We start from the raw sequence: 27,351 nt of genomic DNA on the forward strand, positions 1-27,351 counted from the left end.
AAAAAATATAATTTATAATTAACGAAAGACTATACTCCGCTCACCCCCATTGCAATGCAGTATACTAGTGTTATTAAGGCGTTTTGACTTTTACAATGTTTCATGTGACGCGGTGACGCCCCACTTCGCCACTGTAACACAAGGACTTGCTGTGCCTAAGTAATTAAATATCCGGAAAGCCGAAATTCCGCCGTAACTCAATTCCAATTCGTAGTTGTAGTCATGGGCCTAATTTTGCGAATCCGAACTCTGAAAGAAAATAGCTCGGCCCATGCGCCGAACTCTCCTTCTGCCTTTGGTTCTTGTTTTGGTTTTTTTGGCGGGGTACCTAATAAACTGATAAACTTACATTTCTAATGCCCTAAAACATTAAAGCCCTAAAATTTTGGAGAAGAAAGACTTTTAAAAAAATGAGCAGCAGTGGCAGAACGAAACAAAATAATAATAATAATAATAATAATAAGAAGAAGAAGAAGAATGAAGTGCCATCTAAAATTTCATCTTCTTCGGGTTCTGAAGAAGAAGAAGAAGAAGAGGTGAAGAGCAGCAATAATTCCAATCAAAACGTTAACGAAGATGAGAAGAAAAAGGAGAAGAGTAAGAATAGCAGGAAGAATAAAGAGGTGGTCTCTTCTAGTGATACTGGAGTTGGGTCTTGTTGTTTTCCAGCAAATCGAATAAATCGTATTATTCGTAGTGAAGGGGCTGATTTCCGTATTACTCAAGAATCTATTTTTCTCATCAACAAAGCAACGGTACATTTTTCAATTTATAATTTCTTGGCTTTCTGTTAATTATATTTATTTATTTTTGCTTGGATATACTTTTTTAAAATATTTAAGTTGGGAAGTAGGCCTATTTTAAATTTCTTATTACGACTTTCAACAAGAAAGGGGAGTGATTGTATAGATGCTTTGATAGCTTGATGGCCTGTACATTGTTGTACCTCAGTACGCCAACTTGCCCTGCTTTTTATCTTTCCCATTTTTCCTCTTTTTCAAAAAACTATTTATGCTAGATTACTGATTGGAAAGGAAAGAAGAAAAGACTTGAATAGCTAACAATTCATTCTTTATTAGATAATCAATTGTCTGAGAAAAATTCAGTTCACTGTCATCAAGCTAATGTTGCCCCTTGCAAGTATAAGGGTAACATTATTAATTACAAGTGTATTTTAGTCTTAACGTGTTATGTATAGGCGTAAAGCATATATTTATGTAACAAAGTACTGAATAGAAATAGAAAGAAGGAAAGGTTAAGTATAGCATACATTTGAAAATTCCTTCTTCAGTTAGACAGATTCCCCCCAACATACACGCAGCAGTTATCTTATTGTTTGGATTTATACGTGCAGGAGCAATTTCTTGAAGTATTATGTGAAGATGTATATGCAAAAATTGCGCAAGATCGTCGAAAAGTTGTTGATTATAAGCTCATTTGTAAGTTTCTCTCTCTTTGAGATTCTCCTTCTCCCGTCAATCACAAATGGCTGATCATTTATTCATCTCATAAGTACACTGAGTAAGGAGTAATAGTAATAAATTAAAGAAACTCGAGGGTGATAGGCGGTCTCAGAAAATTTTGTAGAGCAAAATCGACTACAACAATTAACGAAATGAAACTTTGCTTCTTAAAATTGTCTAAGATTTCTTGAACAAAATATTTCCCCTAACACAAAGCTATGAAGCACGGATACTTCTATATGGGTGAAGTATCCGTGTCCGATACGTATCCGACACGGATACGCCCGGATACGCCTCGGATACGTGTCGGATACGCAATTTGGAGTATCCGATTTTTTAATTAATTTTTTATTTTCCGATACGTGGGGGATACGCGGGGGATACGTGGCGGATACGCGGGAATAGTAATCTCACAAATTTTTTTGGAACTTCAACAAAAAAAAAAAAAAGTGAAATAAAATCCAAGATAAGAAGAGATGCAAGAGAATAAAGATGAAGTGAATTAAGATGTAGAAAATGACTTAGTTGAAGTTGGACAACTTGATTGACAAATCCATTGTATTAATTTGAACTTTTTTGTTGGCATTTGCTTGCAGTGTTATACACTTATACAAAGTTGCTGCTTAATGTGTTTGAATTGGTCATTTTATGAAGTAGAATTGCCATTTTAATTTGAATTTGGTGAAATATATATATATATATATATATATATATATATATATATATATATATATATATATATATATATATATATATATATATATTATTCAAAATCCATGACGTATCCGTATCTTATATTTTTGAAAAATGTCGTGTCCGCGTATCCATGTCGTGTCGTATCCGTGTCGCGTATCCGTATCCATGCTTCCTAGACACAAAGTTCCATTACGTACACAAAAACTTCTTTTAAAATAGAAGGCATGAGATTTCTTTGTCGTGTCATTTCCTTTCTTTCATCCTCTTGTCCATTTGGGGAACCAAAGTCCCCCTCCAAGTGTTTTTTTTTTCTTTTATGTGTGTGTGTGTGTTTGTGTTTGGTCTGCCTCTTTGACCATGTTATTACCATTGACATTCTGAGAAAGCATTACTGTTTACTATTGTCAACTGTCTAGGAAGTATATGGAATTTGTGAACTATGCTGTCAAAGGCACTGGTTCCACACTTGAGCAGGTTTTTCACACCAACCCCTCACCTGCTTCAAAGTCCGCCCATGACCTACCCCAACAGCAGTGGTGCCGCCTAGGCAGGGCGGTTTATAAGGCGGTTCAAACTATAAGCAACTTTAAACAATAAAAGCCCAACATAAAACTTTCAAAAATGCCCGAAATCCTTTCTCCCGAAAAAGATACTCACAGTTTAATAAAAACCCTTAGCCTTCAATTCTATTCTAAACATGATTTATCACTATGTAATTTGTATGGCACTCCTACACTTTTGGTGTTTATATGTTTATAAAATATGATCTATTACTACAAGAATTATTTATTAGAATAAACAAACTGCAAGAAGTGTATTTTTTGAATGCTTTTAAAAAAAGGTTTTTGTATGTTGACTGGTCAAAGGCGCCACCTAGGTGGCGCTTAGGCGGCCAAGGCAGGTTGAAACTGGTCTACCTCCCCGCCCTGCCTTACGCTTTTGACTGCATAATTTGTGAATCATGTCTTGTTGTGGTATCCTTTTTCTTGGAGCATTGGCGTCGGCTTTTCATTTATTGTAAATATTTCTTGGGTATGTCCTACTTGGGTGTTTCATTTGTTTCATAGTTGGGTCCTGGCCTTTTCACCTCATGGGGTAATCCACTTTGCAATTTGTGACCTTTTGCTATCTTGAGGGGTATATGGATTGATTGTAAAAGACGACATTATGATCAAGTTTCAGCATAAGGAGGAGGCCAACTTATCTATAAAGGCCCTCCTTTTTCCGGTTGTCTAAGTTCTTCAAGGACTTTAGAAGCATTCCATTTTCAGTATTTTATGGCAAGATGGGAACACCTCTTGTTTTTATATTATTTAGCTGGTTGTTTTGATTTTGTAGTCTTTCTCAGCCTACTTTAATTAATTAATAAATTCAACTTTTACTGAGCAAAAACAATCAATTTGATCCCAAAATTTTATCTTTCTGGAGATAATCATCACCCTATTTGTGACAATTATACAATGTTATTGTTTGTTTTTTTGTTATAATTTGTGGTGTTGGATCACATCTTGGCTTTCATCCCTCTCAAAGGTAATTTAACTTTCGATCCTCGTTTCTCAATCTGGTCTTTTGATTTGGTGGGCAATATAATTATTAAAGATGGTGCTTGGATTTTTCACCAGTGTTTGATACATTTCTAACTAATGTGTAAGATCAATTTTTGACTAGTTTATAGAGAATTTTGTTTTGCCTTGGACTGTTTTTTCTTAGTGATTGTATGGATCTTTATCAGTACGATCATGCAAATGCATTTTCAAATAAGTTCATTAACAAGATTTTGGTGGTTAATATCCATAGTGCAAATTTGAAGGCGAGATTTAAGGTAATTTTTTTTTCTGCAACTAGGGGAGATGTATATTTTCATGCGGAATTGTTACGAAATTGTAGATGTTCTTGGTTGATTTTTTTAGCCCTTATATAGGGATGCAAGAGCATGTATGAAATTTCCTCATCAACAACGTGTATTTAAATTAGTAATCTTATTACGTTAGTTAGATCACTTGGTAGTTTCTGTTATTGGTTTAATGAAGGAATAGGACTTGGGTGTATTCCTAATTGGATTGCAATAGCATGAGAAGTAGTATTATATGAGATTGCTTCCAAGTTTAATTAGGATTAGCTATTGTTTTTAGTAACAACTTTTCCTAAATAATAAATTTTAAGATACTAAGCTTGGAGAGTTTTATTTTGATGTTTAATTCCATTTCCGGATTCCTGGGCCTTGACAAATGACCGGGGAAATACCTAAGTTACACTGACATGGATATGTGCGTCTGTATCCGACACGGATACGAAGTGTCTGACATGGCAAATTATTACAAAATTTGAGGTATATCACATACAATATGTGTCCGTGACGTCCACAACACGGACGATTTTTAAAATACGGTTTGTCCATGTGACAATGGGAAATACACACAAAATATGTAGCATCTAGGTTCACATCATGATTGAAGCATTACACTTCAATCTTTCACTGGCCAGCGAAAAGGAAATTTTCACGAAAATTTTAGTAATTTTTTTAGAATTTTAATTCCATGACTCTATATCTAGGCTCACACCATGCTTGAAGCATTACACTTCAATCTTTTGGGCATGGAAGCACTTCGTAAGTTCATATTATGATTTTCTTTCTTTTGTTGTGGAAACCAATTCTAATTATAATTGGCCTTCATGTGAGAATGAATAATGATTTGATTGAATCTGTCTTTTCAGCATTTGCTGTTTCTAAGGGGAAGAAATATGACTTTCTTTCAGGTACGTTCTTATCAGTTCCTTCTTCTACTTTTAGAACGTGTTCAGCATTCCTATATTAATATTTGCTGGATATCATTATTTTTAAAAATTTCCCAGATTTTGTGCCTGACAAGATTAGAGCAGAGGATGCTTTGTTAGAAAGGTTGACCCAAACATGATCATGAGAACCTTGAGAAGCCTATACAGTTGTACTCCAAAGTGGGTGATCTATATTTCTGTTGACGCCAAAGTCTTGTGCAAAATCATGCCCAAGGGGCAAGCCTGCAGATTTTCTTTTCTACAGTCGTTTCAGGGAAAAATTCATTTACCAGTACTTTATATATGTATATTATTTTTTAGGTTATGCACCAGCACTGTCCGTCTGTTGTTTTTGTTGGATAAGTTGCGAGTAATGGACCTGTGGACCTAACAGTGCTTTGTTTTATCCTTGTGCGTGAACACCATGTAAAACAGAGCCACGGGAAACACAATTGTTTCGAGAGACTGCTTCGACACGACCTTGACAAGCTAAGAACTGAACACTTTATGCCACAGTGCTTTGGTTTCTGCTTTTTCAGACTGCTGAATAATTTGCCGTAGAGCTTCCTGCAAATTAAAATTGGAAAATGGTAATGCCATTTCCGAAGGTTGCGAATTTGTGGACATACATGGAAATCCTCTCCACGGGACAGATAAAGGTGATTCCAATGGTTTTTTTCTACATGCACCTCCCGTTGGGCAGACCCAAAAAAAATATATATATTACAAATTGTCATTGACCTAAAAGACATGTTTTGTGAAATTATTACAAATTTGTCATTGTCCTAAAAAACATATTTTGTGAAAGGCACTTTCTGACTACATCAATTGCCTTTCACCCTAAAACTTTTTTTAAGGGTTAGTTAGACTTACCCTCCCATTACTAGTTGCAATTAGTGTTATCCCCCCGTTTTCAAAAATATTAGTGATACACCCCCAATTGCAAGATCCAACGGTTACGAGATTAATTTTATTTTTCAGATGAAGAAATCTGACTGTTGGATCACTCAAAGGGGGGTATCACTAATATTTTTGAAAACGGAGGGTAACACTAATTGCAACTAGTAATGGGGGGTAAGTCTAATTAACCTTTTTTTTTAATAAGGTTTGGTTTTTCTTGTTTTATTGATTTCTTCTCATATAAATATGTCCTTCTTTGTCCTCACTCACAATGGTTAGAAGTTGAGCTTCTAGGGGGTACAAAGTAGTTACAACCCTGTAATACCTCTAGAGATGCTAAATAATCAACAACTTTATTATATTCTCCAAAAACATGGACAAACTCAACAAGGATCATCCTAGATGCTATATCCATAATAGCTGCTTTCAAGTTGGTACAGTACGAAGGTTCAAGTTCTATGAATATCCCTCATAGAGTCAGAGTCCTAGTAAAATATTTCCTAGTAATTTTACTCTTCTGTAGCATCTCACAACCTTTTAGACCTTCATAGATAGCCTTCATCTCTTGAAAAATTACTGACCTCATACCACCTGAGCCAGTGAAAGCTAGAAGAACCTCACCATAGCAATCACGAATTGTCCCTCCACTTCTAGTTCTCGAATCAGACTGCGAGCCATCAGTGTTGAGCTTCACAACCTCACCTAATGGTTTAGTCTATATACACTCTTGCAGGGGACTGTTTATGAAGGTAGTAACAATACCTAAATTATCAAGGAGCACCTGAGCATCTTGGTTCACTTTTACATTGGCAAGCAAGCCCTATAACTATACCTTCATAGTGCTCATCAAAGTAGAACACACAACTTTCCAAGGTTAAGACTTGTGTTCGAATCTCCTTTAATTTCTTTCCATCCACAGAAAGCTCACTGTTGCACAAACAAATACTTTATAGATCTCAGCTAGGGATGTGTTCGAGCTGCAAGTCCTCATAATCATATGTCATTCACTGTTTGAGTTAAGAATAGTGTGATTTAAGCCCAACATAGATTTAACTCGTCCCCATAATGTTTTTGAATAAGGACACTCAAAGTAGAGATGCTTTGAGTTCTCTTGAGAACTATTGCATATACAACAACATGAAGAATGTAGTACCTTTTTCTTGATAAGCCTATCCTGTGTTGGTAGGCTATTTGCAAATAACTGCCAAGAGGTTAATGAATGTTTAGGCATAACATAATTACCCCATACCAAGTTATACCAGATAACTCTTTCTCTTGTGATTCTTAGCGCTTCGTATGCTGATTTAGAGGAAAAGAGACCATTAGAGCTAAGAGTTCAAACCACCTTATCTTCGAGCATAAAGTTATTGATATCAATGTCCATAATACTCTTTGTAAAGGTTAAGTTTCGTTAACCTTACTGATGTAGGCAATCTTTGGGGAGAAAGGTGTTTGAGGGATTGAATTGACCGAGTTCGTATGGACGAATTGCCTACATATTAAGTTCTCTTTGTTGGGGAGACTTGAATCTGGTCAGACGTAGTTCCTCCTCTTCTTTATATAGGCAAAGGTGACTGCGCCTCCTCCTCTCTCGCGTTAGGTCAAGTTCTGGACTTGATGACTTTTAATGAACCATGAAGGTGTCCTACAGTGGAGTAATGGCAAGCATAGCTGAAGCTCTGGTCTTGATGATGCCAATTGCAACATACGTTACTAGCCGTTGGGGTGCTGGCTAGAGTTAGCGTTCTGGAAGCTTGATGTTCTGGACGTGTGCACTCTTGGGAGAAGGACGTTCGGGGTGCTAATGAGGTCGTTTAATATGTATGAACTGGTCATCAATGACTTGGACGTGTGGATGAGTGTGATCGTCCTGGTGTGCTGGATACGTGGCTAATATTCAATGGAAGTGTATATTACTCCCTTACACAACCCCCTCTCAGCAGGTCGTTAAGTACTGGATAGCGATCTGGTGAGAGATTTAAGTTGGCACGTGGGATGGTTGATTTGAAAGGTCAAAAGTTAACCGCCTCGTTTTGTGGAGCACCATGGCATGTTAGAGTTGAATAACATGATTGTGTTTCTTTGGGAAACGGATCGGGTGGCTTGCAATATACGCCTGGAGAACTGAGGAGTTTCTCATTGCATCCTCTAAGTTCAAGAGGCTAAGGTTAGTTTATGCCATTTTCCTTTGCGCTTTTCTTTCTTTTGATTCTTGTTTTCCATTGGGTTCGCTAGGTTTAGTTGTAGTTACTTGTTGTCGTGAACTTGTATTAGAAGAGGAAGTATGTCTGATTCAGACGATACTCGATCTGATGAGATTCAAGAGGTTTAATTAAGTGAGGAAGTTGAAGATGTTGGTTCTGATTCTGTGGTTGCTGTGGCGAGCAATTCTGGTAATAGGTTTTCGTCATCCTCTAGTGGTTTACCACCTAGTGTATTAGATAAGCGTGCTGCTAAAGCTTTTGTAGAGTTAAGGGAAGCTTATGATATACACGTAAGCGACCTGGAGATACACGAACTTGGGGAGGATGCAGACGTGTTTAGCAATGGTTACATACCGCTAGGTTTTGGGGTAGTTGTCTGTGAGGGGAAGTTACGAGTTGGTATAAGGATATCGTTCTCAAAACTTACTTGCAGTTTTTTTAACTTTTGTAAGAAAGCGCCATGCTAGTTCGTTAGCAACACCAGGCAGTTGCTTAGAGTTTTCGATCTGTTAAACGATAGCGGGGAGTACCGTATTGAGGTTGCTGATATTCTTGAGCACTTCACTGTGAAGCGATCTTGTGCCAATAATTTCAGTTTGCAGACGTGGACAAGGGAGTCGAGCATTCTGGATGGTGTGAGTAACGAGCCTTAGGAGAGAAGGTCGTTGCTGTTAATTGGAAATTTTTGTGCTAGTGGGTTTGGAGTGCAAACTAGGGTTTGCAATTTTTCTGGTATGTTTTGGTGTCATTCATTATATATTGAGCAATATTTGTTTTACTAAATTGAAGTCAGGGTTGTTTATTTTGCAGAGGTTGTTATTACAAGGCGAACGAACCGTGGTGTGATTGAGAAGTTCGCTAAGCTGCCCGAGGTAGCGACCTACTTTGTAGAAAGGGGAGGTCATCATATAAGGCTGAAGAGGAGTCAGAAGAAAAGAGCTCATGGTCAGGTTGATAGTGAGTCTTCTAACGAACTTGTCATGGAGAGGGAAGAGAGTGGCATTGTAAATAGGGAGGCTAGGAACAGGAGCCGAAGTGGGCCGTTGAGGCTTGTAGGTTGTGGTGGGACCTCTGGGGGTGATGGTGGTGTGACCAAGTGTTCTGGTGGGAAGGGTCACCACGCTGGTTCTGATCCTACTCCTAGGGAACAACCTAGGAGGCGTGTGCCCGTTCTAGTGGATGTAGATAAGCTTAGTGTTCTAGTTCGTGAACTTGGGAGCTTGTTAAAGAGAAAAGCTAGTGTTGAGGATGATAGGGCAGCCAAGGCGGCTCATCTGGAGGGCATAATGAGGGGGATTCGAGTCATTGCTTTGTTGATAGACTGACTAGGCGAACTGAGGGTGGTTCGAGTTCCCAGGGGAGGTCGTTCTAGAGGGTTGATTTGAGAGATATGGATCTAAACTCCCTCGAAAAGGAGAAAAATAGTTCTGCTATTGTTGTTCTTCCCCCTGCTGGTAGAGGCAAAGAAAAAGCTTCGAGTAAAGGAGGTGCCAAGACTGGTTCTGGCAAGGAAAAAGGTTGTGCCCTTGAGAAGGGGGTCTCCTATGTCAATCCTGACACTGGCGAGACTCGGTATGTGCTGAGCTCTGACTGTAGCTTCCAGTCGGCTCCTATAGCAAGCTGCTTACTGGATAACATTGCTCTCGATAGAGATCGACAAAACCTAGAAGCCATGGGAGACCTTGTCGCGAATGTGAGGGCGATGGACCTTGGGTATTGTTTGGTAAGTGTTTGTGTGATTTGGCTTTTTGCGGTGTGTAGGTAGAATGATGTATTGATGTGTGAGTGTACTGTTATTTTGTAGGTACTATCTGGATACCAGAAACTGAAAGAGCTGGCCATGATTGCTGATGCTGAAAAGAGTGAACGAGAAAAGATGAAAGAAGAACTAGAGAATGTTCGTACCATTCAAGTCTCTCTCTAATTAAGCTAGTTTTGATGAACTGAAGAAGCAGCACGATCATGTCGCTTTGGAGAAAATGGTCCTGGTAGGGGCGCTGGAGGAAGCGAATGACAAGGTGGCATTGTACATTGGGTACTTAGAGAAAGCAACAACTGAAGCCAAGGTGGCGAAGGATGCCTATGAGACTCTGTTTGGAGAGGCAACTGAGTTGGCCAAAGATTACAACGAGCTGGAGCAAAAATATCTTGCTTTACAGGAGGAACCAGAACATGGGGCTCGAGGTGCAACAGTGATAGACGCACTTGGAGATGATAGTACCGTTCTTCTTGTATCTGAAGGTATTGTTCTTGTGAATGACTCTATCTCAGATCTAGCCTTGGATGCAATCGCTTTGGAGGATGCACTAGAGCCCCTAGCCACTGAGTATTTGCCGAATGTTTCTTGAATCTTGTCAGCTTTGAGTGAGTGTTCTCTTGAAAGTCTGTTCGTCTTTGTTTTGTCTTTAAAAGGGTTGTCTTGATATAATAGAGTTGGTTTACTGGGCTTGCCTGGGCAGTTCGTCTTTTATGTTCGCTATGGCTTTGATCATATACAATAAGAGCTGTTAACCTGGGGCGACGTAGGCAGTTCGCCTTTACTTTTTGCTGTAATTTTGGTATTTGGTCCAGCTTGTTTTCCACATAAGTGGCAGTTCGGTAGTTTTAAAGAACTAGTTTCCTGAGTATGTTCAGGCAGTTCGTATTTTGCACTTATGAAATGCATGTTTGCTTTGAAGTATTAGCTTTCTTTTGTCTGAATGCTTGGTGCGTGTTGTTTTGACATCCCAGTAGGAATTTGACCTAGAGATATAAGTCCTACTGTCTAGGAAGACTTAGGATGCCATGAAGCACTTGAACTCGACTGAGCGTATTGCTTAGGAGAGCGTTTTGACTGTTATAGAAAACGCTCTGCAGTACGTTGATCCTAGAATTGTAGGTCTTCAACGAGTGAGAAGTGTTGTAGCTTAGTAGCCTTTGAGCTCGATTGAACATTTTAACTTAAGTAAGCGTGTTGCTTTTAGAGAGCGTTCTACACTAAGTTGACCCTAGGAGTATAGGTCTCCAACTAGTGAGAATTGTGTGAGCTATGTAGCCTTGAGCTCGAGTGAGCGTTTGTTCGTAGAGAACGTTTGAGCTCTGGAGAGTGTTTACGTTCGTTTGAATGTTTTGCTCTTAGAGAGCGTTCTGCACTTAGTTGACCCTAGAAGTATCGGTCTCCAACTAGCGAGAAGTGTTAAGGCTAAGTAGCCTGTGAGCTATGTAGCCCTGAGCTCGAGTGAGCGTTTTAATGTGGAAAACATTTAAGCCTTGTAGAGCGTTTTAATTCGAGTGAGCGTTCTGCTCTTAGAGAGGGAGTTGTGCGTCAACTTGATAACATTGAGAGATTGCAGTGCATTGATGCAAAATAAAAACTATGTGTATAAATGCTAAGAGTAAGAACTTATGGAAATGGAATTTTTTATTGATAAAATTTATTTAACAAGAAAGTATTCCAAGGATGTGGAAGTGCCTGTCCATTTTGGGTTTTGATCCAATATGCTCCATTGCCAACAACTCATTCCACTATATAAGGGCCTTCCCATGTTGGTGTCAGTTTCGAGTCATCCTTAGTCATTTTCAAGACTAGGTCGTCAGGTTGGAAACTTCGAGGGTTAACTCGCTTGTTGTATGTTTTCCTCAAAGTTTGGTGGTAGGATGCCCACACGAATGGCTGCTAGGTCGCGCCATTCTTCAAGTAAGTTGACCTCTCGTGCAAGAATGGAATCATTCTGACCAGATTCGACAATATCAGATCGAGTCGTTGTAATAGTCAACTCAATAGGAATGACGGCCTCAGTGCCGTAGCATAGTGAGAACTGTGACTCGCCTGTACTAGAACGAGCTATCGTTCTATGAGCCCATAGAATGTTTTCTAGCTGCATTGGCCACTTGCTTTTGTTCTTTTCGATCTTCTTTTTCAAGTTCTCCAGAATTGCTTTGTTACTAGCTTCTACTTGACCATTGCTCTACCGTACTGGGGAGTGGAGAACGCGTGAACGATCTTCCACTTAGCCAAGAATTCTTTAACTAATTTTCCCTTGAACTAAGAGCCGTTATCCATCACCAATGTGTGGGGAGGCCAAATCTGGTAATGATGTTGCTCCAGATGAAGTTTTTGACATTAGATTCCTTGACATGAGCCAAGGGGGCTTCTACCCATTTGGTGAAATAATCTGTTGCAGCTAGAACTAACCGGAAGCCTGTGCTTTTCTGTGGAATGAATGGACCCATGATGTCCAGGTCCCACATGTGAAATGGCCAAGGACTGGCAATGTTGATAAGTTCTCGAGCTGGCTGGATGATGTTGTGGCCAAATGTTTGGCACTTAATGCATTTGAGTACATACTTCCTGGCATCGATATGCATTCTTGGCCAGAAGTACCCTTCTGAGATAGCTTTGTGAGCCAAAGAGCGACCTCCTCCGTGGTGTTCGCATTCTCCCTCGTGGATCTCTGCGAAAATCATCTGACCCTGTTATGGGCTTATGTACCTCAGATGGGGTCCTCCGGCGAACTTTTTGAAAAGTTTGCCATTTACTAGGCAGTAGCGACCTGACTGGTATTGAACCTGTCTAGCCTTGATTCGATCTGGTGGTGTCTTGCCTAGCTGGATATACTCTATGATAGGTTGCATCCATGTTTAACTCATCTGAGTGTCAGAGAGTGGGCATAGATCGGTAATTTCTAGGACATGCTCATTTTGGTAAGCAGGTCTATCAATGACTTCGATGAGTAGTTTACTAGGGTCGCAGTTCAGTGTTTGGGTCACGAGGTACACCAAGCTGTCAGCGTGACAATTTTCTTTTCGTAGGAAATGATGTATGGTAACTTTCTTGAAAGAAGGCAGTAATTGATTTACAACTTGAAGGTATTTAGAAAGGTTTCCTTCATTGGTGGTACACTCGTTGGCGACTTGGCGAACGACCAGTTGTGAATCGCTAAAGGCCTTGAGCTCCTGAACATTGAGTTCTAATGCCATGCAAAGCCCATGATCAGGGCTTTGTATTCAGATTCCTTGTTGGAGAATGTGAAATCTATATGAAGTGATTTCTCCACAATCGTGCCATATGGTGATACTAGGACTACACCGACTCCGCTGCCACCGAGATTGCTAGCTCCGCCTACGAAGAGTGACCATATCGACGCATCGTGTTGTTTGGAGGTCATTGAGTCGACCTCTGGTTCCTAGTTCAGGTCGTCGACTAGCAAATCTGCTAAGAAATCTGCCACGACCTGGCCCTTCTAAGAGACTCTTGGGGTGAACTCAATATGGTGTTCACCAAGTTCTTCTGCCTATACTGCCATGCGAGTTGTTTTGTTGGCCTTAAGAAGGATCTTCTGTAGTGGGAGGTCGGTGAGCACTTTGATTGGATGTGTTTGGAAGTATGGTCTGAACTTTCTCGCTGAGTAAAGTAATGCCAGTACTGCCTTTTCAATGTGGGAGTAGTTCTTCTCAGCTGAAAACAATGTCTTTCTTGTGAAGTGGATTGGTTTCTTTGCATTTTGTCCCTCTTTGAAGAGAATTGAACTGATAGCAAAGTTAGACACAGCTAAGTAAAGCCTCGGTGTTTCACCATCATTTGGTTTTGCCAGCACAGTTGATGTTGACAAGTAATCCTTGAAAGTAGAGAACGCTTGATGACATTGCTCATTCCATGAAAACTGTTCGCCTTTCTTAAGGATTTGTAGGAAAGGTCAGCATTTGTTTGATGCTTTCGATATGAATCGGTTTAGAGCTGCCACCATTCCTGACAGTTTATGTATTTGCTTCTTTGTTTTTGGGTCGGGCATGTCCAAGAATGCTCGAATCTGATCTGGGTTTGCTTTTATCCCGCGTTGTGAGACGTGATAGCCCAAAAATTTCACAAAGGATGCTCCAAAGAGGCACTTCTCAGGGTTAAGTTTCATTTGAGTTCACCGAAGTCTGGAGAACGCTTGTGTGAGATGATCTAAGTGATCTCTAGCTTTCTTGCTTTTGACGACCATGTCATCTATGTAGACTTCCATGGTGTCACCTAACATGTCTTAGAACATATTGGGGACGAGTCGCTGGTAGGTCGTTCCAGCGTTCTTGAGGCCGAACGGTAGGACGTTGTAACAGTAAATCCCTTGCTCTATTACGAATGAAGTTTTCTCTTGGTCTTCTTCTACTAGTTGGATTTGGTTGTAGCCACTGTAGGCATCCATGAATGACAAGAGCTTGTGGCCACAGGTCTGGTCCACAAGTCGATTGATTCTTGGTAAGGGGAAGCTATCCTTAGGAGTTCCTGATTTAGGTTGGTAAAGTACATGCAAAGGCGAACTATGACGTTCTTCTTTGGGACTGCTACTATGTTAGCGACCCATTCAGGGTAATTGACTTTCCTAATGGAACCAACTTTTTTGAGATTTTTGACCTCTTCATTGATTGGTTTTTGGAATCTAAGGGATAACTTTAGAGGTCGTTGGCGAACTGGTTTAGCATTGGGGTTAACATTTAACTTATGGTACTGCCTAAATATGGTCAATAAAATATGGGAAAAACTACAAGCTTGTCAAACATGGTCGGTTCAACATGGCTTCCGAGAGACAAATAGGGCAGTCGACCTATTAGCTAGGAATTTATCTATGTTAGATGATGTAGTAATGTATTTCATGCCTCCATTAGATGCAAAACTATCTTGTATTGTGGAGGAGGATGCTAATGGTTGTATCTATGATAGATTTTAAATCAATGCAGGTAGAGGTCGATCTGCCTAACCTCATAACTATTTCAAAAAAAAAAAGAACATTTAACTTATGGCATGCGATATTGGGATCAATTCGAGACACATCGATATACGACCAACCAAAAACATCTTTCTTTAATGATAAAAAGCTTACAAATTGTGCCTTGAGAGTAGGATCAAGGTTAGCTCCTATATAAACGAACTTGGGGTCATCCTCAGTTCCTAGGTTGACCTTTACCTTCAGTTTGGGCTGAGCAGCCGCCTCAATGGGCTGACTGGCCTCTGGGGTCTTGGTCTCTTGAGGTGTCTCTTTGACCTGAGAAGGTGGGGCGACCTCTGGGGTCATAGCTTCCGAAGCGACTTTTTTGACCGAGCCCTCGGCTTTCTCCTTTGGCAGATTGCTCCGAGGGGTCTTGGCCAGGGTTTTGACATCAAAGATGAAGTCTTCTACAAGCTTGGTTTTGGCGATCTCTCCTTTGTTTTTGAGTGAAGCCCCAGCAGGCTTGTTAACTGAGAGGATCTGGTTGCAATTGTGGGCATCGAGCTGGTTGCTTCTGAGCTCCATCATGCCTCTGGGCCAGGGAAGCGTAAAACTTGATGGAGTGTTGATGGAACTGCTTGCATCTTGTGGATCCAACGGTGTCCTAAAATAGCAGTATAGGATGAGTTGACATCTAGAACGCTGAATTGCGTGTTGATGTTAACCTTGTCTTTGTGCCACCCAATTGAGACAGGTAGAATGATGTCTCTTATTGGGTCGGCTCGTTATCCGTTGAAGCCATAGAGGGGGGCATGTCTCAAGAACTGCCTGGGTCGATCAAGGCGCGCTTGACAGTCTAGTCGTTGATTTTGACGTGGACCACCGAGGCATCATTGTGTGGGAGACACACCTTGTTGTGGTCGGCCTCAATGAAGTTGATGTCTCCTGAGTTGTAGCCACTTGTGTGTGGGATGGGGGCCACTTGCGAGGAGAACTGGTAGACTTCCTAGAGGGCACCTGCTCGTCTCCTTTTCTCCCTAGAGGACGTGACAGAGTTGTCCTAGAAGATAATCATGTTGATGGTTCTATTGTTGTCTCTGTTAGAGGAGTGTTGGCGATGCCCATGGTGAGATCGCTCACTGGAGCATCCTCTAGCATGAGAGCGAGCTCTGTTGTTGTTGCGGGGTGGAGTTCGGCTGCGCTCTTTATAAGCCATGAGTTTGTGGCGCAGGTTGCCATCGGCAATATCAATGTAATGTTTGATATGCCCCACTTTGACGAGGTATTGTAGGTAGTTCTTGAGCCCCCGACATTCGTTGGTCTCATGGCACTTTGCTTTATGGAAAGCGCAGTACGGCTTCCCTGGTGTGTCTTCTTGCCGTTTTACCTCAGGTCAGTAATAAGTCTCATTTTTTATTTTCTCCGGTATGTAAGCTGGAGTTCTTGTAAGCACAACGAACTCTTATTTGGTTTGGGTTCGGGTGCTGGTCTACTGACCCTGTTGCCTAGGTCGCTTCTTAGAAGATGGGGCGATATCTGAGATCGCAGTGACTTCACCTACTTCTTTCAGTCTTTCTTTTTCAGCCTTCTGCAAGATTGATGTACTTCTACACGCATACGTATAGTTCGGCTAGTGTTTCAGGGTGTTCCTTCATGAGCGACCTGGACAGATCACTGTTCTTCCTGATCGCGTTGGTGAAGGTCACTGTGGCGAACAACTCCTTGAGGCCGCTCTCCATGGACAGTAGTTCGGTCTTGAAGTGCCCTAAGAAGGTGCAAATTGGTTCGTCACTCTTCTGAGATAGCTGGAAGGGTGAGTTGAGGTCGGCTTTCTTACGCTTATTATGGACGTATTGGCTAGCGAGCTAGTCCGTTAGCTTTTCAAAACTATTGATTGAGTTCGGTCCCAAGGAGTAGAACAAATCAAGAACCCCATCCTTCAAGCTTGCTAGGAACAAGCGGCATTGTAGGTGGTCGAACTCCTGTGCATTGTAGAGTGTAAGGCTTTGAATATAGTGAGCTACGTGTTGACCAGGGCATGTGCTGCCGTCTTACATTGCGAATCTAGTCTTGATAAAATCTTGGAAGGAGGGTTTATTGAGTACCTCCATTGTGATGGGGGATGCTCGGTACGTCTTCAACATCTTCTGGACGACCTGAGTGGCATCCTTCTTGCCGGTGCTCTGTTCAATCCGCTGGGAGAGGCTATTGATTTGTTGGTTGACCTCATTGATCCCGTCCTCAGCGGTGATCCCGTTCGGGTTCTGGGATTCAACCTGGGTTTTTAGTGCTGCGTTCTCCTGCCATAGTTGGGTGATGCTGTCGTTCATCATGCCCAGCTGGGTGACCAGGTTCTTGACTTGTTCTTGTAGGTTTTCCATGCTTCGTGGGCTTAAAAATTGACGATTCTATGAAGATGATTGGAAGAAATCGAAATTTGTGTTCATGAATTTTCAAGTAATTCGATCAACAAACGGCACCAATGTAAAGGTTAAGTTTCATTAACCTTACTGATGTAGGCAATCTTTTGGGAGAAAGGTGTTTGACGAACTGGCTACGTATCAAGTTCTCTCTGCTGGGGGGCGGGGGAGACTTGAATTAGGTCAGGCTTAGTTCTTCCTCTTCTTTATATAGGCAAAGGTGACCGCTCCTCCTCCTTTCTCGCGTCTGGTCAAGTTCTGGACTTGATGACATTTAATGAACCATGAAGGCGTCCTGCAGTGGAGTAATGGCAAGCGTAGCTGAAGCTCTGGTCTTGATGATGCCAGCTGCAACATACGTTAATTACTAGCCATTGGGGTGCTGGCTAAAGTTAGCATTCTGGAAGCTTGACGTTCTGGACATGGGCACTCTGGGAGAAGGACGTTCGGGGTGCTGATGAGGTCGCTTAATCTGTATGAATTGGTCATCAATGACCTGGACGTGTGGATGAGTGTGATCGCCCTGGTGTGCTAGACACGTGGCTAATATTCAATGGAAGTGTATATTACTCCCTCACACTCTTCTTAAGGATTTCGTCATGAAGATTCAGAACAATGTCATTCCATATCCCAACTACAATAAGAGAATTTACTTTCGCATCAAGAGGTACATGGAGGTGATTCCTTGCTTCAGGTAAGTCTATGAGAAAAGAGTCGGAACACCAAGGGTCATACCATACCAAAGTGTTTTCTCCATTGGCAATGCAGTACTTAATAAACTTCACTGCAACATCTCTAGTACTCAAAATATTATGCCACACCCAAGAGCAGTCATTGGGTATCTTTAACTTCCAAAGGTGCTTATCCTTGATGTGGTTCTGCCAAGTCCAGTCAGACCATAAGGAATTCTCTTTTGAAACTAGTTTGAAAACAAGTCAAAAGTAAGAAGCTCGATTCCATTGTCTCAAATCGATAATGCCCAACCCTTTTTGCTTTCTCAAAGTTGTTCTGGCTTTGCTTGCATGATGCATACCCCTCTTCTTGTCTGGGCCCAGCCAAAGAAATCTATTACATATTCTAGAAACTTCATCAAGAGCAGTCTTGGGGAGAATGAAGGTTCTAGTCAAATAGACATTAAAGGAGGAGAGAAGAGAATAGGAGCAAATCATCAACAAAACAAACAAGGATACTAAGAATTTCCATGATAAGAACAAAAAGGTAGGGAGACATGGGATCGCCTTGCCTTAGCCCTCTCTTCCTTTTAAAATAGACTCTGCTTGTTTACCCCCTAAAAGACTTTACTTGTTTACCCCCCTCAAAACTCCCAAGTCTATTTTCTCCTACACAAATCGTCGACGACCAAGACAATCATAGACACAAATTGACTAGCAATGTAATGAAATCTCGCCGAAACAAATTGAGGAGCAATGTAATGAATTCTCATCTAGTGATATCATTTGGAAATCTCTGTGTCTTTTAATTGATGTAATTGTGTTTTTCAATTGAAATAATAAAAAATAATAATAATATTTATAATTTGGAACTCAAAATTGATATAATCTTAATCTATGAAATTCCCATGTTTGTTGGAAAATTGGCCCTGACACGACACCACCGAGTCGTTTGGGATAAAGTCTGTGACCCACTCGAGTAGTCTAGTATTCAGTTATGCAATCCACCTAAGTCATTTGGGCATGCAACTAGGGCAGGAACAAGTCGGGTTCGGGTCAGATATGGCAAAACCCAAATAGTTTTACTATATCCGAACCTGAACCAAATCAAAATGTTTAACCCGAACCCGAACCAAACCTAATAGACTCGATCGGATAACACTAAATAAATAAATAAAATAAAAATAAAAAATAAAAAAAACCCCAAAACTTGTATCTGAACCCGACCCGAATTGAAAAATGGATATGAAAATCAACCCATATCAAGCTTATTCGGGTTCTATTCGGGTCCAACCCAACCCGATTCCCTGCCCTACATGCAAGCTACTCTAGTCGTTTTGGGATAAAGTTATGTGACCCACCGAAATCATCTAGGATTAAGGTCATGCGATCCTCTCTAATCGGTCCAAGTTTGCTCGAAAATTGCCCTTGGGGCGACACCACTTGGTCGTCTGGGCTAAATGTATGCGACCCAGCTAGGTTCGTCTATGAGGGACTAATACCCATATCCTATGGATATTATACACGTGTCCAGCATAAGCGAAGCCACCAACCGAGTTGCACTAAGTACTCCTTTAGGTCGCTTCATTACACCACGCGCATCTAGATCGCTTCTTAGTCCTGAACTTGACATGACGCGTGAGAGGAGGAAGCGTGGGCATCTAGCCTATATAAAAAGAAGAGGAACTACATCTGACTTGATTCAAGTTTAGCTAAAGAACTTGATATGTAGGCAGTTCGCATCTAACCGAACTCAGTCAAATCACACCCAATTCACATTCCCTTATCCTATCAAGACCTGTAAAGATTCACACCAAATCGAGCCTTTACATTGGCGCCGTTTGTGGCTCGATTTCTCGAGAAAACTACAGTCAATCTTCAAACCAAAAAACCTCAGGCCCACGAAGCATGGAAAGCCTCCAAGAACAGGTGCAGAATCTGGTCAGCCAGATTGGCACGATGAGCGACAGCATCTCCCTACTCCAGTAGGAAAATGTTGCACTAAAGAGTTAGGTCGCAACTCAAAACCCGAACTAAATCACCGCTGAGGACGGCATGAACGAGGTGAATTAATAGATAAACAACCTCTCCCAGTGGATCAAGCAGAGCACAGTGAAGAAGGACGCCACTCAGGTCATCCAGAAGATGCTGAAAACATATCGGGCGTCCCCTTTCACAACCGAGATACTCAATAAACCCTCCTCCCATGATTTCATTTAGCCAAGGTTTACAATGTATGACGGCAGAACGTGCCCTGGTCAGCGCATAGCCCGCTATATTTAGAGCCTCGCACTCTACAGTGCACAAGTGTTCGACCACTTGCAATGCCGCTTGTTCCCTGCAAGATTGAAGGACAGAGCTCTCGACTGGTTCTACTTACTGGAGCTGAACTCAATAGACAACTTTAATTTGAAAAGCTAATGGATCAGTTCGCTAGCTAGTACGTCCACAACAGACGTAAAAAAGCCAACCTTGATTCACTCTTCCAGCTGTCCCAGAAAAGTGACGAGTCAATCTGGTCCTTCTTAGGACGATTCAAGATAGAGCTATTGTCTATGGAGAGCGGCTTCGAGGAGTCGTTCGCCACTTTGGCCTTCACCAATATGATACGAAAAAACACAGGTCTCTCCAGGTAGCTAATGAATGAGCGTCCTGAAACACTAGCTGAGCTGTATGCCCGGGTAGACAAATATATTAAGCTGGAGGAATGCCTGGAATGCAAAGGCCTGAAAGAAAAGGAGCTCGCCGCGATCTCAGATGCCGCCCCATCTTCTAGCAAGTAACCCATGCAGCAGGGTCAGAAGTCGAGCACCAGAACTCACACCAGAAGAGAGTTCGCTGTGCTCACTAGATCTCCGAGTTACATTTTGGAGAAAATTAAAAAAGCTTCCTATTACCGACCCAAGGTCAGACATCCAAAAGACACCCCAGGGAAGCCGTATTGCACTTTTCATAAACAAAGTGCCATGAGACTAATGAATGTCGAGTGCTAAAACACTATCTGCAAGACCTCGTCGAAACAGGGCATATCAAACACTATACTAATATTGCCGATGGCGACCTCCGCCACAGACTGATGACTCGTAGAGAACAGAGCCGAACTCCACCTCGCAATAACAATAGAGCTTGCTCTCAAATTAGAGGTTGCTTTAGAGAACGATCTCATTATAAGTCGCTGCCAACACTCATCTGACAAAGATAACTATAGAACCATCAACATGATCACCTTCCAGGATGATTCTGTCACGTTCTCGAGGGAGAAAAGGAGACGAGTAGGCGCTCTCCAGGAAGTCTACTAGTTCTCCTCACAAGCGACGCCCATCCCACACACAACTGGCCGAAGCTCAGGAGACATAACCTTTACTGAGGCCGACCTCAACAAGGTTTGCCTACCACACAATGACACACTGGTTGTCCACACCAAAATCAGTGACTGGATAGTCAAGTGCATCCTGATCGACCCTGGCAGTTCGTGCGACATCCTGTTCAACTAGACCCTCAAGGAGATGAACCTGCCTAAGTCGGTTATGATAGATTCCATAGCCCTTCCCCCCCCCTGATAATTGATAACTTCACTTTTACTCCTACTTAACTAAATATGATAGGAAGAAGTAAATGATAATTTCACTCTTTTATATCAACTTTCTACTCTCAATTATCATGCAATAAAACTAGAGTCAGAATTCGTTCCACTCCTAGTTGCTTAGAAAATAATTAATTCACTTAATATGGTGAAAACTATGATTTAATGTATTTTAAATTGAACTATGACAATTAAATAATAAGATGTGAATATGAAGAAGGAATTAGGGAGATTTGAAATCCACATTGATTAATCCCTAACATGCTAGTATAAAGTTTGTTGCAACCCTAATCTTTATGTTTTCACACAAGGTTCAACATAAAGGTTAGGTATTTTTATCCCTAATTATTCATGGCATCTCTAACTAACTAATAATCAGCATGAGAGGAAGTTGAAACTCATTCTCATGGTAAATGAACTACCCTCAAGAATTGAAACTCTTAAATACAACTATTTTATACTAACACATCAAGTCTTCATCAAAGCTTCAATCAAACCCCTCTAATGGAGGTTTAGCTATGGATCATTGGACTATCATTGAATAAATAATAATAAGAAGAAGACATAATTAAAATACTACTTGATTAAATATAACTTGAATTGTATTAATGGTGGATATGCTAATAAAACATAAACTAGGTTTAGAATAAAGAGAAAAAGTAAAAGCAAAGAGATAGGAGTGTCTTTAGAGTTTTACCTTAGTCCTCCTTATATAGGAGAGGGATAGGTTTACAATTTCGTCCATTGACTTTGGAGCTATGTTTTGGGCCACTCAATCAAGCCCCAAACCTAATTACTTAAGTCGAAAATGGGTTTCTCTGCTGGAAGTTACTACAACAGCCGTTTCAAACACTTTTACTCCTCTGATTAGATCAAGGCCTAGATCATTAGAAAGCTCATTCCGAGTCAGTCATTTTGACATATAATAGGTCCAATTTTGATGTCTGAGTCCAAAGATACGCCCTACAGAGGTTATGTTGACTTTTATGCTCTATTTCTGCCCGCGTTGACTTTGACTTTTCAGCTTTGTCTGGGATTTAAAAGGGCTTTTTCTCCTTGAAACTTGGGCTTTAACCGTAGAACTTCTTAGCAACTAACCTTTGCTCCTTTCTATTACAAAAGTGACATCTTTCTTCACATAATTGACTCCAAAACCTAAAATACACAAAAGTACGTAAATAGTACTAACTCTTATTTATTATAAACATAATTGGTCTATATGTAATATTATTAAGGGGTTAAAACTACAGTTTTGGGCTATTATCGAACTACCCCCAAACAACATTTTTCTTGTCCTGAAGCAAAGATGAGAAATTAAAATAAGTGACCAAAAATGGAGTTCTAACTAATCTCGTTTTACTGAGTGGGATTGCATTGACTATATGCAATAAGGCCTTAAACCACTAGAACTTCCCTAGTGGATGAGTTATAGCCTCGTGGGAGTTTTACAGAGAAGATACTTACAAACTTCATTTATACTATAACGACTAAGAAATAAAATTAATGCTTCCTTATTTATTCTCAGATATCTATACATCTCACTAGCAATGAATAAAGAATAATCAATTCAAAATCTACGCTAATACGTACATAATAATCAATCATATGCAGATAAACATATATATAATGAACTATGCTATGAAATGCAATAACAGATCTGTTTTTGAAACTTTAGAATAGCGTCCTTAAGTAGGTCCTCACAAATATGTCAAGACAAAAATACTCTGATTTTTCCACTCAAGTTTTGCTCACTCCAGTGTGCAGTGGGCACACTTTTCCTCACAATCATGACGTACAAAGGAGCCAAGGTCGAGCAAACACATTTGCCACTTACTATCAAACCAACCTATTCCTAATTGAGTTAGAGGTTTTTATTAGGTGTTGCAGGGATTAGGTGGTGGTTTAAGAAGGAAGGAAATGGATATTCAAAAGGGCAAGTCTGAGAAAATAGGGTCTTCATATTATGTAACTAGAGAAAACCTTGTTCTTATTTTGCTTCTACACTTGGTTTCCATCCTTAGTCATTTTTTTTTCTTTTCCTTTTGGCTTTTGACTCTTTTGATTATGTTTTTGGAGTTCTAACTTTTTATTTTATTTATTTATTTTTTCTTTTTTTTTGGATGGAAACTTTCTTTTCTTTTCTTATTTGAAGTAACTAACAAATTCTTGGTTTTCCACAAGTCTTTCTCTTTTCTTTATTCTATTTCATCCTACTTCTCAGACTCATTCAAAAAATGGGTAGGCTAATTTTATTTTTATTTTGTTTATATAAAAGGGTAAAAGATTTGTGGTTTGTGAAAAGGGCTAAAAAAAGGCTCAGAGGGGCGACTAGCAGAAAATACTTTCATATATGTTTGAATTTTTGGCTATATCGATCCAAAAAGGGCCTAAATTCTCGCTTAGGATATGGTATAGTGATCAAGCAAGTGGACGTGTGATTTTTCTATTCGGAATTTACTTCTCCCTTGTGTTATTACACAGATATTTCACTCATATAAGGCTTTTAGGCTATATTCTCATACGATTTGTAGAATAAGTATTCTAGCCTAGATTTCAGAAACTTACTGCCAATACAAACATAGTTGCTCATGCAATATATTTATAGAAAGATGTAATGACTATTACCTACATATTAACCTAAGTTTCTAAAAACTATTCTAATTTAAGAGCTAAAGTGAAACTTGTTGACTACTATCATCACAGAAAAAGAAACAATACCAATATTCTTAAGTGCATAGTATAAATACTTTTTACTTATATATTTATTATTTTTAAATTTTTTTACTAGAAGGAAAAGTGCATATTATATATATATATCCTAATAGGCGCCTTAAATTACACGTGTTTCTATGCCACCCCCAAATAAAAACATGCTTTGTCCTCTAAGTATAGAAATAAGAAGGATAGAAAATACTATGGAAATGCGTGAAAATTTTAGAGCACCTACAAAACAAATTTAGAACATACTAATATAGGTGAAGAAAAATAGACGCAACACATATATGACTTCCACCCCGTTATGAGAATAACAAGAATTAAATTGCTTGGGATATAAGCAGACACTAACTAAAAGTAAAACTTACTTTTATTCCAGCACTATGCGTTGTCCTCCCCTTCTATAAAGAAGTGAGGTTCCTTTGCATCCTGCCAAGCCATGATAATCTACCAGGCCTCATGCCATTTATCATCTACCTTTTCTATCCTGTTAAGCGCCACTTGGTCGGATGGGGTGTAAGGGGCAACCTAATTAGGTTGTAACTGCCACCTCAGCCAAATCATAACACAAAAAGAGCGTATAATTCAATTGGTGGGTCGCATAATATTAACCCCAACCCAATCCGTGAAATGGGTACAGAACTCAGGAAAGAAACATAGCACTATGCGGCAAACCAAGACATGCATAAGAAGGTACTTATGCTTCATACTATGGGTTCGTGCTAAACTAGACACTAAGGTATGGGGAAGGTCATATAGCATATGTCCTTCAGCTAGAACAAGGAAGACGTCACAAGTGGCGTTATTCACAGAAGAAAAATGTCATTTCCCTAAAATATTCAGCATAATAAAGAACATAATAGTGCCTAAATTAAGGGATAGGCTACCAAGAGCTACGTTATATTGCCTTCGGTCCTCTACACAAAAAATCCTTGCCCTATAGGTCTCATGGAAATACTCATAGTTATAAATGTACATATTATCAGCCATAAAACCCCATGAGTTTTGGGCAGCAGGCATAGAAAGTCTAATAGCAAAAGCCAACAAAAACTTGCTTAAATCCATTATTTTATCATCAATGGTGACGGAGAACACTTGTTCCCTATCTGGTCGATAAAAGAACCTACAATTATCATAGAAATAAGCAGTAAGTGTAGGAGAATAAGTTTCATTAACACTTACCATTAGAAGTTGCCATCCTGACTGCACAGTCAAGTTGCGGAACCAGAACCCATAAGTGTCACTTTCGAGCAATTCTTCAAAAAACTGCTCTGGTATGATTTGAGGAGATTTCATAGCAAACAAATACACTACTGAACTCCTAGAAGTGACCACAGAAAACCCCAGAAATAAGAAATGGAGTTATGTTGAAGTAAGGGTGCGGGCACGCTCAGAATGGCCTGTCAGAGGGCGGGCGCTCTCTTTTGACAAAAGAAAAATCAGCGATACTAAAATTATAGCGCGGGCGAGCTCTGTGTTAATGCAATATAAGGGCGTTCGCGCTCTGATGGAGTGAAGTACATAACGTGCCATGTATTTATAGAGCACTAGTTGCTTAAACAAAGGTTCCCAAATTGATAAGGGAAAAGATGGAATAAGAAAAGGGTTTCTAAAACCAAAATAGAAACAGCCAAGAGCAGACTCAGCACCCAATCTATATGGTTTTAAACCTGGAATCAAAATAGCAATCTCCATGCTTCTAACCATTGAGGTTGCACCAAACAACAATAGCTAATTCTAGCTACACCACATTAGCAGGATGCTTATGTAAATTATATTCCTTAAACATTGCAGCATTAATTCCAAAACATGTGGATATGGTAAAATACAATGCTAAGCAATTAATGCCACCCCCAAACAAGTTGGAAGGGTGGGATTCATGAAAAAAATAGATAGCATGCTTGGACATAAATTAAACCAACTTAAAATTCAAATAACAACCAACTTACATAATCCAATATTAACTACTTAACAAACAACTAGGAATAATAAATCTACTAAAAATAGGGAAATATTCTTAAAAATAATACAAAAGAACTAGCCACGAGATAAAGAAGGGATAAGAATAGGAAGTTGAGTGATCAAGAATGGAAAGACCAAACACCCCCCAAACAAATTTTTGAAAACATGGTTTAGAAAATTTGTTTTAAAACGTGGGTCTTTTTAAGTCAGATTCCCGAGACTTACTAGACTAATGTTTATCGTATTTAAATATTTTTTTTACTTTTTATGAATAAGGTTTAATATAACATAAAACAATAAAGCAATAAGGACGTAATTCACTCCATAGAGAAACACGACTAAAAAACAAAAAAACATGCAAAAGTGGAAACGTGAATTACATTAGGTTTAGACTTAGGATCTGGTACTTACAACCACACACTCCAAAGAGAGGGTCCGATTATCTTAATGGTGCACTCCAATAATATAAGATTGGAATAGAGTACACCGAAGAATAAAATGAGTATTTTATAGTCAGATACTCGACACTTTATCTAAAACATGTATTAACATGCATTTTACCATATATTAACAATCTAAAGAGTTGCGGGTCTCTCCATAAATAATTAACACCGACTGTAGACCCAACCAGAATCAAACACCATGATTTCCTATGATGTGGCATAGCGGAATGAGAGTGAATTCTGATGGATCTAGAACCTAACCTAGCATGCAATTTCTTCTGTTTTCTCTAACGAAAGGGTAGCCAAGTGAATGATCGAGAAAAAATAGATGGTTGTGGATGATATGTGGGATATGGATAAGTTTTAGAAGTAAGGAATGGAAAAAATGAGAATGTGGGTTTAGCACAAAACTCATTAGTGGTGTGGGTTGGTAGAATCACACATTTGAAAATGAAAGGGTCGGGTGGATTATCTTTGGGTAGTATTTCCTTACCAGATAGGTTTAAAAAATCATAAAGCACAGGAGAAGCAAGAGGGTCAAGTGCAAACTCAAAGTTTCTTTGAAAAGGTGGAAGGTCGAGAATATTGGTGATGGAAGGTGAATGAGTGACATTAGGATGTGAGGTGGGTGAATGGATGTTGATAGGGGGGGACTCGCAAGGCGGAAAAGAAGAGTTGTAAAAGAGTCGAAGGAAATCTTCCATGATTTCATCTACATCCAGGGAGTCATCGTCGAAGTCGAAACTTCCAAAGGAAAGGAATTGGTGCATCTGATTCTCAAGAAACATGTTGTTGAAATAATCTTGAGCTAAGTGATAAACGTAAAATTGCTTGTTTTACCGAGACTTAAC

General features: G+C 39.9%; 1 protein-coding gene across 1 annotated transcript; it reads left to right on the forward strand.

Annotated features, from left to right (window-relative positions):
• The first annotated feature begins 270 nt into the window (after positions 1 to 270).
• On the forward strand, positions 271 to 5,447 carry NF-YC10 (nuclear factor Y, subunit C10). The gene is made up of 4 exons (XM_086572517.1): positions 271 to 755; positions 1,355 to 1,439; positions 4,875 to 4,916; positions 5,013 to 5,447. Exons 1-4 carry the CDS (start codon positions 411 to 413, stop codon positions 5,072 to 5,074), a joined length of 534 nt encoding a protein of 177 aa, XP_086428643.1. The 5' UTR covers positions 271 to 410; the 3' UTR covers positions 5,075 to 5,447.
• The last annotated feature ends 21,904 nt before the right edge of the window (positions 5,448 to 27,351 follow it).

This window comes from Coptis chinensis, chromosome 7, assembly GCF_015680905.1.
Source record: "Coptis chinensis isolate HL-2020 chromosome 7, ASM1568090v1, whole genome shotgun sequence".
Classification (NCBI taxonomy): domain Eukaryota; kingdom Viridiplantae; phylum Streptophyta; class Magnoliopsida; order Ranunculales; family Ranunculaceae; genus Coptis; species Coptis chinensis.